Source organism: Alligator sinensis, unplaced genomic scaffold (assembly GCF_000455745.1).
Source record: "Alligator sinensis unplaced genomic scaffold, ASM45574v1 scaffold794_1, whole genome shotgun sequence".
In the NCBI taxonomy this organism is placed as follows: Eukaryota; Metazoa; Chordata; order Crocodylia; family Alligatoridae; genus Alligator; species Alligator sinensis.
Genome location: NW_005842125.1, coordinates 142,342 through 154,756, shown reverse-complemented (window position 1 = coordinate 154,756; position 12,415 = coordinate 142,342). Strand labels below are relative to the sequence as shown.

General features: G+C 44.8%; 1 protein-coding gene across 10 annotated transcripts in view; it reads right to left on the bottom strand.

Annotated features, from left to right (window-relative positions):
- Nucleotides 1-12,415, bottom strand: part of SLC8A1 (solute carrier family 8 member A1) — a 348,746-nt gene that overhangs the window by 220,579 nt on the left and 115,752 nt on the right. The window contains exon 4 of one of the 10 annotated variants that reach the window (XM_025205698.1): nt 4,890-4,937. The exons of 8 other annotated variants lie outside the window; for them this stretch is intronic. In XM_025205698.1, coding sequence (XP_025061483.1) covers nt 4,890-4,937 — 48 coding nt within the window. The remainder of the gene's footprint in view (nt 1-4,889; nt 4,938-12,415) is intronic. One more of the 10 variants, XM_025205699.1, reaches the window with a different exon arrangement.

Below are 12,415 nucleotides of genomic sequence, written 5' to 3'. Positions count from 1 at the left end.
AGCCACTTCCTTGCCAGCTTGAGTCCTCTTTAACCTCACGCTTCATAATTTATGCATTTATGTCAGAAGAGATCAGCAAATCAAAAATGGTTTGGAAATGTAATTATTTGCAAGCTGCAGAGGGCAAGCAGACAGCGCGGGTTGCAGTCCAAGAGGTCAAATCTTTTTAAGGTTTCCTATGGGAAAGTAGTATCTAAACCTGGTGAGATGCTTCAGCAGTGAATTCAGAATCCCAGGCTAGCCACCCAGCTTTGTATTTCTGATATGTTCTCCAGACAATTATCCTGGAAGGAATGCTCTATTGCAGGGAACTAAGGAGACTTTTTTTCCACTTCTGTTTCATGGTGGCATTGCTGAGAGTCAAAAAGGGACTCCCCAGGGGATACTGGAGGATTCTGAGAAAGAAGGGAAGGGAGAGAGCCTGCTGGTGTTGGTTGTTCTGACCTATATGATGCTGGGAAGCAGTAGAAGCTAAGGAAACTTTTACACGTTCTCTGGGAGTGGGGTGTAGCGCTTTAATTAGAACGGCTCTGCTTCAGAATGGTCATGGGGCACTTGAACTAAAGCTTGTTCAATGAGCTTTAGTTAAAGCACCCCTGCCACCATTTTGAAGCGTGGCCACACTGATACACAGGACATGGGAGGCTGCTGGAGTGCAGTAATTACCACACTCCAGCAGACTCGACTGACTCTGCTTCAAAGTGCTGTAATTACAGCATGTCGGTGCAGCCCCTGCACTCATGCAGAGGCAACCTAAGTCCCTGCCCCTCCCTTTCTTGATCCTGTACTTCTTAAAATTTTAAATGTTTAAAATCTTAGTTGTCATGAAAGACAAAGACTAAACAGCAACAGGGCTGGAGCCTCCATGACCCCAGGTGCAGGATTCAGATTTTAACCTGTTCTCTGCATGGAAAAAGGGCTGGCGGCAGTGGGCTTATTTCCTCTCTTCCAAGTCCCCAAGTTGATTTTAAATATGACATAGGAGTCAGTGAGTCCTGGGTCTGCACCCACACAGTCTGTCCTCATGCAAATTGCCAAGGATTCAACTGCAGCTCACTTAATCAAAAGTAAAGTACATAAAAGGACACTGGTTGCTGTCCTTAGTCAAGTTGGTATAACTCCAGAGAAACTATACTGAAGTCACTCTGGGTTTGCCCTGGCCTATGTGAGAACAGAAACTGGCCCCCTATATTTAGATGTAGCTGTCCATGACTGAGAAATTATGGCTTGGCCTAGAAACATTCTTAGATCAAATCTATAAATAAAAAAGTGAAACATTATTCTGTCCCCTACACTTTACTAAGGATACTGGTATGAAATATCTTGATATACAAATCTCCATCCTTTGACAGGTTCATTCCTTTTTTAAGAACCCAATTCAAGCATCTTCACTCATAGCGAGTGTTCCTTATTTGCATTATAGGAACACTTAGGAGGCCGAACTGAGATAAAAATCAGGCAGGTGCTGAACTCCTTGGGACAAAGACTATCTTTTCATTTTTCATTTGTACAGTGCCTAGCACAATGGGGTTTTGGTCTGTGACTACAGTTCTGAAGTGTTACAATATAAATTATTTGTCAGCCAGACCAAGAGCTGGCAATCCAAATAGTCAGAAAAAGGGCAGGGTGGGGAAAAAGAAAGATGCTTCTAATAAATCAGTGACAGAGCTGGGAATAGAATACAGATTTTCTGATTCCCAGTCCAGTGCTCAAACTGCACTGCCTCCTTACTCAGCAGGCAGCCTCACTGAAATCAGCAGGCCTCCTTGCTGAGTATGGTACCGTCCAACATTGCAAAACATATAACCAAACAGCAGCCTCAGTCCATCCTTTAAATGCCTGCACATTGGTATGGTAGCAGTCTGGAAGGAAGGATTAGCATTCTAATGTTTCCTGCCCACTTTGCAGCGAGGAAACCCAGCCGCTTGGGAGTGTTGTTCCAGTAGGAAGCACGGGAATGGCTCCTGCAGTTCACCAAGAGTTCTAGAAAGTTAAAAATAGCGAGCCTTTCAGCCACAGACAGGGATAGAGAGAAACTTACAGAAGCTCAAGCACCACTCGCCAGCTTTTCCATCCATTTATCAAATTGCTTCCAACTCCCCTTTAAAATCAAGGGAAATAATAATAAACACTGAGCAAAGAAATTTAGCCAGAACCTTTTCATTAAACAAGGGAAGTTAAAAGAGTGAATGCAGCCACCTCACTGACCCCAGCCTGCTCTTGCTGGGTAGAGGGAGAGAGCACCCCTGGCAAACTACGCACCGGGCTCACTTTTGGCTACACTCCAGTGCTCTGGTGTAGCGAACGAGCTCCCCAGCTATGGACAGGGGGCAAGGTTGTGCCATGTCAGCACATATTTGCAGTGATGGGGATGCAGAGCTTCACCATCTCAAGAGATGTCATAGCTCCTGTACTTGCAGGTAACAGGAGTACCCCTATCCTACATCACTCCCCTTCATGAGCTGTGCCTCTCCTACTACTCCTTTACCCATTTTACCATGAGGCATAGGGACTGCGTTTGAGCCTGGCCTCCACTTAGACTCTGTTCGGGGACTCCTAGCACTAGGCCAACAACTGCTTGTCTTTGTCAAGAAGGATGTTATAGCCCCCCTGGACAGGGTCAGAATAAGAGTCTTAGGATTTGTCCCCCCTATTTTTTCTATTTTATTTTCTACCTTTTTAATGGAAGGACCCTGCTCATAAGTGCTTAACATTTACATGGCACCATACAGACAAGAGCCCTGACTTGTTCCAAGATGCACAAGCCATGGCAAACATCTACCACAAGGTTCATCATTAGTCTATCTATATGTAGTCATAAGGGAATCTGCCCCTCTACCCCCACCCTCCCAAGTCAGCAGCACTGCTGCAGGCAGTGGCAGAAGCCAGTGGGCACGGTTGTGGGAGCGGTCTGGCAGGGAGGTGGAGCTCTCTGACACACCATGCTGCTCTGCCTCCCTGCCAGACTGCATCCCATGCTTGGGACTCTCGTTTTAATTTTCCTCAACTGGCTGGGACCAGCCTGTGAAATCTGGGACTGTTTGGGCCAAACCAGGACATGTGGTCACCTTATCTATATGTGATGGAAAGGGGTCTTCTTCAGAGGGTTTCAGTTTGGAAGCCACTGTTTTTAGGAGAGCATCTAAAATAGCAGTTTGTGGGGGGTTGGATGGCAGGATAGATTTGGCGAAGAGTTTTACTGGTCCCTTCCAAGAGTTTATAATGGTCTTGTCAGCAAAAGGCAGTAAGCAGGCCTCAAAGCATTGCCACCAAACACCCTCTCCTCTCTCCTTCATACTGTGGTTGCCAAATGGTTCTCTCAGAAACAGAAGCAATAGAAGAAAGGTTCAAGCCTAACCCAGCCCTTCTAACCTCTACACTCCTTCCCTGAATTTGCAAACAAATCCCCAAATCACCCATCTTGCACCCCCCCACAAAAAACGCTGCATCAGTCCCAACAAGATCAACATATAACAAGAGATAAAACTTAGGGGGTTAGGTTGCTTGCATCAGGCTTATTGCCCCCAAGTGAGGGATGTTTGGTCTGGCTGTCAACTGGAAAAATGGCTTTGTGGTTTAAGGCCCTGTGCTGGGACTCAGGGATCTGGGGACTACCCCAGGTTCTGCTAAGATTTTCCTTGAGGCACTGAGGAAAATTATAGCCTCTTTCTGCCCCAGTTCCCTCATTTCTCAAAGTGAGGGTAATCCTCCCCCTTCCTTCTCCTACCCTCTATTTCTGTTTGCAGGGGAGGAACTGCCTCTTGCTGTATGTCTGCATTGTGCCTAGCATCAAGGAGCCCCCAATACCAGCTGCTAGGAGCAACTATAATATAGACCAGCCCCAACCTCCCTAGTGAAGGATGAAAATCTAGTGAAGGTGAGTGAATACTTGTCTCTGATGACTAAAGGGGGAAGAATTCAGTGAGCACATCTGTCCCAGCTGATTGCAACCTGCCACCATATTGCAACTGCTGCCACAGCATTCCAGGACCTTGCAGAGTCTTCTGAGGCCTTCAGGTTTTGTCACTGAGAAGAAAGGTCCATGGGCCGACCCCAAGAGGGATGGTTTGGACATCAGTGCTTCACTAATCCTGCAGATGATGTGTAGGAAAGCCAATGCAGTCTATGGCTTCTTGGTTTCTCTTCAGAGCCCTTCCCACACCAAGAAACTGGTTCAGTGTGCACGGGTGGGAAGCAGCATCAGGTGTAGGAGGATGAGTTTCTGACTGTGGTAGGGCCAAGGTTCCAAGGATCTGGAAGGCATATGACTTGAGATCTCTGCAGAAATACCTCACCTCTGCCTAACTGTCCCTGGGCCTTCAGCACTCCTATATACAAAGCCAAGGGGATCTGAAGGATTTGAGAGCAAAGCTCTCTACAAAGGAACAGGAGGGCTCTGGAGAAAATGCAGCAGGGAAATGCAGAATGCCCAATTAACCAGTCAGCCACATTTCTTGGAGTTTTGTTTGGTGCAAACTTCTAAATTTATAAATATTAAAGCAGTAAATTAACATCTTATCTCTGTTCCCTGGGTTCTTACAATTGCAAATTCTTCTGGTGCATGCACACATGCTGAAACTATGAGTATGTCTGGTCCACAGCTCTGATTAATTCTGCATTGTAGTGATGAGTTGAATCTCTGGTGAAGCCATAAACATAACAGAAAATGTAACTGGCCTAATAGACCTAATTTTCTTTAGAGTATGATTAATTTTCATGTTTCTCTCTCCCTCACCAAAGAAAAAGCTGAGATTAATCTAAAAGAAGTCTTCTTAGGAAAGCTGGCGGGAAGCAGAAAGAGCGCTGTTGGTTATTTTCCACATTCCCTTGGGGCCCATGCAGGAACAGACATTTAGTATTAACTATATTACTTGGCTAACAAGACTTACAAGCAGTTTGAGATAATGCAATCACTTCCAAAACGAAGGGAAGGGCTTCTGAAAAAAAAAAAGGAACGTATGTGGCATTTTTGCTTTTTTGTTACTTTTGCACTATGAAGGCTGGGTTACAGATCTTCCATGTGTACCTGCAGTTAGGTTGTATCTGTAACATTATTTTTTAATCTTCATACATTCTTTTTTGTAATTCCTGCTTCTCATGTATTACACTAAGCCAAAAAGATCTAATCATACTGCCCATACTTAGCTTTTAATTGGTGCATATAACACTACCTAGGACTACAACAACCACTTGTTAGCAACCAAACAATGGCAGAGCATGTATCAATATAAACACAAATGTTCAGCTAATGTAATAATGCTGCCACAAATTCATGCCTGGTTTCAGTGTGTCAGTTCCCCAGTGAGCCCAATGTTCTTCTTATTTACCTGGAATTGCTGAGTAATACAATTAGCCCTCCAAAGATGGATGATTATTGAATCACAGAAATCAGAGATGGAGAAACTTATTACATCATTTTGCCTACACCTCCCTTCCTTCCCCTTCTTGCCAGTACAGAACTTGTCCCTAGGGCTTTGGACAGTCTGGTTTTAAATTACTTTAGTGATGGGGTTTCCACTTCCCTAGAGTCTATTGACCAGCCAGACTTCATTCACTGCAAGGATATTTTCCTAATTTTCCACTGCTTTTTTTCCTTACACTCTCTTACTTCTACCTGCTCAGGGCACCCCAAATGTTCCTTCTCTTTTGCCATCTATACCTTCACACCCTCCAGGAGAGTAACTGTGCTCCCACTCCAAGTCTGTTTAGCCAAGAGATGCATGTTTAATATTTTAAATATTCCCTCATAAATTAATCCTTCCAGCTGTTCTCTGTATTTGTCCAATTAACCAACATCTTTCTGGGCTTGTGCCCTGAATGAGACAGACATTGTGGGGAAGAAGGAGAGGGTCAAGGGAGCAGAAAAGGAAAAAAAGACAAGCTAGAGCTAGGGGAGGGAACCCACGCTTTGCAGATGGGGAGAAGTGAGGAATGGTGATCTGAGGGGCTAAGATACAGGGCGCTGGATGGAGCTAAACACAAGATGGGAGGAGCACAGGGCTGGGACAGAACATTTCACAGGGGCAGCTGAGATTGCTTGGGTCCTTAGAGGGGCACAAAGAAAGGGGATAGCTGGGGGGAGTAGCAAGGGGGGCTAGGGAAAGGACAGATGAGGCACTCTTGAGAGGTGGGGAAAATCCCCAGAAAAGTCTGTGTGACAGAGGAACTAAGCCTAGACAACGGAAAAGACAGGACAAATGGGAACATGTCTAAGGAGGGGAGGGACTTAGAGGGGAGCACTGGAGCCAGGAGGCCTGCAAGGAGCCCAGAGTTGGGAAAAGGAGGGGAGAAAGAATAAAATGTTTAGAGGGAGACAGAATGCTTGGCTAGATGGACCGTTTGTCTGACTCAGTATAGCACCTATGTCCCTAGGAGCAAGAATGTAGGGCTGCTGGGAGAGCAGAGCTCAGGGATATGGATGCAAGGGGCAATGTATCAGGGAACCCTTGCCCTGTTACTAGGAGAAGGCTGTGGGGTGAACAGAACTGAAAAGGGCCCTTTAAGAGCAGGGTTTTATGGTTGAAGGATGAGGGCTTAAGAAAGAAATACAGCTGTAAGCGCAGACAAAAATGCCTCTACAGAGAAGCCCCAAGGGGTAAACTGCAAAAGGGAGAAAAGACAAGGTACCTACAACCTCCAAACAGCTAGCAGGGCTGAAGGAACTAATAAGAAAGGCCTGTGCTCAGGCCTGATGATTGGTCTGGCTTAGCAGGAGAGGAGCGTGCTAGAGTAAGAGGTTTGCCTTCAGGCTACAGAAGGCACTCTAGCCATGGCTGGGAAGGATGAAGAGTTCTCAGGCAGACTTCTCTGGTACCTGGAGACTTAGGAAGGAAAGCCCCAGGCTAAGGACAGAAATCACACACAAACCAGTATAACTGATAAGAAACCGGTTCAAATCAGTAACACAATAGAAGTTCAGTGCACATAAACTACTTTCAAAATGGCCCAAGCCAATTTAAGAGAAATCTGGATGGATCTAGTATCAGACTTAACTGATTTAGGTCAAATCGGTTTCTTGAACTACTTTCCGAGATTGTCTCCAGATTCAAGTTAACTCTCAGTCTCTCAGCATCCCAGGATGCTTTGCACCTCCCCCATAATAGACAAATACCATTGCTTTAATCAATGCATAGAGAAGTACACCAGGGAAGAAAATATGAAACTTGATAAGAAAGGCCCACCAAGATGCACAGTGAAAAGAAGGGAAGGGAAAAATAAAGAATTAAAAATAAATAAAACAAAAACAGCAAGTTTAAAATGTTACATTCAAAATGTTGCTCTTAACACACTTCCTTTGTTGCTTTCTATATACCTAAGGCTTTGTAAGAAAAAGCCCAGGATGTTTAATATTAATCATATTATCTATTATTAATGTAGCAAAAAGTATGAGCAAGGAATTACATTGACACAGATGCAGTGGGTTTGGCACTGGAAACCCTCACTCATCTCAGTCAGGTCTGAGAGAAGCAAGCTCTTTAATTGCATTTGACTGTATCTGCTAGAAGTGTGGGCGTATATGGGTCACCCTGCTACTGTGGAGTCCCAGGAGTTAGGAGATGCTTGGCTATCCTATTTTTGAGCCAAAATTCCTTCCTTGCTACTCTGCAAATGCCTCTTCCATAAATCAGTATCTCTTTTGACTTCTTTTCCCTATTGTATTTTTCCAGGGTGAGTTGCATTTTTCTTTTTATTCCTGCCTGTTAGTCATACAGAATCATATATTTCTTTATGCAGTACCCTTTACCAGTTTCAATGGGGCACAACACTTAAATGCTGTGCTGTATTACTGGACTTCTTATATTAATTCTTTATTCTGGGTGTTTCCAAAGCTGCCTATTTTGTCTAGTGAATTTTGGTTGGGTTCTCTTGGCAACTAAGGTAAAGAGTCATAGTTAGCTGTGTGTGTGTGTGTACTATATCTAAACAATCTCTCACTTTCTCTCTCTCTCTATATATTTTACACAAGCTTTTGTGAGCTGAGGCTTATGGTGCAAATCTACCCTACCTTCCACTACAGTAAAATCTGGTTAGCTTCACTATAGGAGTCAACAGTGCTCTTGTGGCAAAAAAGCCAGCAGGTATTAACAAGAGTTTCTCTCTTGCAAATCAAGGGAAGTGATTCTTCCACTCTGTTCATCCCTACTGAAGCCTCTCCTGGAGCAGTGTGTAGAGTTCTAGGCCCCACTCTTCAAGAAAAATGTAGACAAATTGGAAAGAGTCTGGTGGAGAGTGACAAAAATTATTAGTGTCCTGGGAAACATGACTTACGAGGGAAGACCAAAAGAATTAGGACTGTTTAGCCTGGGGAAGAGAAGACTGCAGGGGGGGTTTCATAACAGGCTTCAAATACCTGAAGGGCAATTATGGAGAGAGAGTTTTCTCTGTGGCTGTAAGGGATCAATGGCCTCAAACTTCAGCAGAGGAAATTTAAGTAAGGGATAAGGAAGAGCTTTCTGACTATGAGGGTAGTTAAGCATGGGAACAGGCTACCCAGAGAAGCTGTGGAATCTCCACCCCTGGAAATTTTCAAGAGCACGTTGGACAGACACTTTGCTGGAATGATTTAGTCAGGAATGATCCTGCCTTGAGCAGAGGGCTGGGCTAGGTGACCTCATGTGGTCCCTTCCAGCCCTACTTTCTATGATTTACCATTATGGTTTAATTTGCTTTTGTTCTGGCTTCCCACCAGTGCTTACTCCCCATTAACGTTTCCCTATAATTGGTCACTAATGACAATTTACCATTATTTGCCTTCCAAACTGTGAAATTAGCCAGAGTTTACTGTATTCCAGCACATGTTATAGGTTGTATAGTAGAAACATGCCCAGATCTGTGCATACTCCTAAACTCCAGCAGAGTGATTTCCGGGAGAAAGATAAAGGATGAAAGAAAGAATTGTTATCCCCACTACATGGATGTGACCCTGAGGCACAGGGGGTTAAGTGACTTATCTGCGAACACAAAGGAAGACTGACAGAGCTGGGAAATGTACCCAGGTCTCTGGAGTCCCAGTCCAGTACTTAATACTGAAAAACAAAGCTAAGAAAAATAACTCTCTAACTCCTTACTGACTGCTGCCTTCTCATTCAATACCACCCAGTTGTAACTGCAGCCCCAGCCACAGTCTACTCAAAAGAAAAAGGACACGAAACAGAAAAAAGTAAATAGGTGAAAGGTGTTTGAAATAAAACTGAAGCAAAAAGCTACAGAAAACACCCTGGAACACTGGGTAAGCAAACACCAGCATACATGGCAGAGCATGGCACATGAGGCCATTTTGCTTGGCATGACATAGCTGGGCTGGGCTCTGGACAGCTGCTGGCAACCATGGAGCCCCAGCTGCTCACAGCAGGCAGCCAGGAGTCTACAAGCCCTGCTGTGAGCAGCCCAGGCTCCATGGCAGGCAAACACCTACAATGGTATCCAGAGCCCTGGCCCAGCTGTGGCAGCAGTGGCTACACATGTGCCTTGGGGCGCACAGCAGGGACAGGGCCTGGGGCAGCGCAACCCTGGCCCCTCCACAGCTGCTCACCTAAAGGCACGTGTGCAGCTGCCACCAGCAACAAGCCGGGCTGAGTCTCTGCCGACTTCAATGCAGCTGTTTGCAGCCACCCCACCACCTGCACCGAGGATCAGGCCCCTTGTGGCTCGCTCACCATCTGCTTTAGCACACCAAGTTGAGTCATGGGTTGATGTCAGGGTGTTTTTGGCAAAAATGTTGCTGACCCCCTACCCTAGAGACAGAATCCAGAAGATGGCCACTTGAACCGTATGAATTGGAAAAAACAGAAGTGATACAAGCGGACCAAGGGAAAGGGGAGGAGGGAGGCTGGAAAAAAGATAAACCATTTAGAACCTGAAAATGATCCACACTGGGTATATCTACATGAGATGCTTTACTGTGCAGTAGACTAATCTACTGCAATGTAAGGTGTTACCAGGTAACTATGCACAGCAGCGACTAAGTAATAAATTAGGCTAATACACAGTTTTCTACTTACATGTACTAGATTAACTGTGCATTACTATGCAGTAGTGTACATGCAGACAGCTGACCAGAAGCAAATTGCTTCCAGTCAGCTCAGGCAGCAGGGGGTATGGGAACTGTCCCCTCCCTGGGCAGCTGCCTCCCAGCCCTGCACCTTGATCAGCAGATTGGGGCATGGGGCTGGGAAACTGTCCCCTCCTCTAAGCACCTGTTTCCCAGTCCTGCACCCCGATTCAGTAGTTCTGCACTGAACTACTCCTGCTGGGTGCAAATTTAGACATGCTCCTGGGGAGCTGCTGGCAAATTTAAACACATGTAGACGTACTCCTGGGGAAAGCTTACTGAGCAGTATTTTACTGCACAGTGAGCTTACAGAGCACTAACAGTATGCGTAGACACACCCACTGACAAAGAAAAGGAAAGAACAAGTCTAGATTAACAGTGCCATCCCATAAAGATGCAGCACGTGCTCATAAGCAGTTCATAGCTGTTGCCTCCCCAGACTCATATGAAGTTGGGGCCATGGAAATAACATCACTGTACTGGTGCAATTTGCTCCCGTTTTCTGAACCTATGTAAGCTGCACCCTCCCCTGAGCAGGGTGAGGGGTATGCACACTGCAGGATGACTGGGACTGTGGTGTTTAGATTTTATAATTTGTCTTTGAAGACACTGAAATGTTTCTCTCTCAGAAGTAACTTTCTAATTTCCCTGATTTTAGGAAACCTCTTTTAAGTGAGAGAAAAGTTTCAACAGCCATGGTGTTTAATATATCTGACTGGTAGATTATTAGGTAGAAAGGCTAATCTCCAGGCATGTAACACGTGGTGGTAGTAATTTGATATAAATTATATCATGATATATACATTATATCATGATGACTTTAAATAAGAATATTAATAGCAATTAGGCTGCATATTAGCATTCTCACAGCATCATGCAACCTGCCTCCAAGACACAAGAGCTAGCCATAAGATACTACTTTTCAAAGAAAGCAACAGAAGCAGTTAAAGGATTTGGTAATTTCCCTTGTCCAGAGCCATTTCTGACAAACTCAAAGCAGAAAGATTAGCAAGGTTAAGCACAAAATCTAATAAACTTTCAATTAATGCCTTAAGTATCAGCCTAGGCTGTTCAATCAGAAATTTAAATCTGATTGTTCCATATCTACTCTTTCACAAAGGTTATCAAGGATCTCCCCCAGCGCTTCAGTGATTTTAATTCTTATGGACAGTTACAATGTTTACACTGGACCACCACTTCACAAGGCATACACAACCTCCTATATCACTACAACACTGTGACAGCGCAGTCTGATCAGATGACAGTTGGTGTTTCAATTTTTAAAAAATTGAGCCATATATGAGAGCTGCTGTTCCATCACACTGTGTCTCATGATCACCATGCAAAATCAGCCACCCAAAAAACCTACTTAATAAAGATGCCAAAGACACGGCCAGTGGTAATCTGTATCAGATGGTGCTGTATATGTTTCCCTGGCAATACAAAATTCCTGTCTCTTGTAATTGAAGTACAGTAATGAGTAAGATGTCTGAGGCACTTACACACACTCCAATGCAGTCACTATGACTAGAAAAGGTCCTTTGCCTTTATGATTACCAAATCAATACACATATCCGAATATAGACAGAATGATATTAAGTATGGTGGTAGCCAGCAGAATATCCTTTCTGCTAATTCCCTCCTAGTTGAAAACCCCTGGATATATTTGATGGCAGAAAACTACACTTAACAACTTGGTATAAAATCCTTTGCACACCTCACCCCAATGCAGAGCACACACTACTTTCAGAGATAAAGCTTGAAGAGTCTGAAGAGTGTAATAAAGGTAACTAGTAGGGTGAAAGTGCTAGACTTTAGGAAAGCTGATTTCAATGAACTCAGGCAATTAGTCGAGGATGCACTGCAGAGTAGGAGTTTTGAAGTGATGGGAGCCCAAGAAGGGTGGCTGTGCCTTAAGGAAATGATCCTTCGGGCACAGAGGGAGACGATCCCGATGCGAGGAAAAAGAGGGAAAGGGGTCAGGAGGCTTCCTTGGCTGACCAGAGAAATCCAGGGCAGCCTGCGGGCCAAAAGGGGAGCACATAAAAAGTGGAAACAGGGAGAGATCACCAAAGATGAATATACCTCCTCTGCTCATGCTTGTAGGGAGGCAGTTAGATGGGCCAAAGCTACCATGGAGCTGAGGATGGCATCCCAAGTAAAGGACAACAAGAAATTGTTCTTTAGATATATAGGGAGTAAAAGGAAGGCCTAGGGAGGAATAGGACCTCTACTAAATGGGCAGAAGCAATTGGTAATGTACAGGGGGGACAAGGCTGAACTCCTCAACGAGTTCTTTGCCTCAGTGTTCCTAAGCGAGGGGCAGGACAACGCTCTCACTGGGATTGTAGAGAGGCAGCAGCA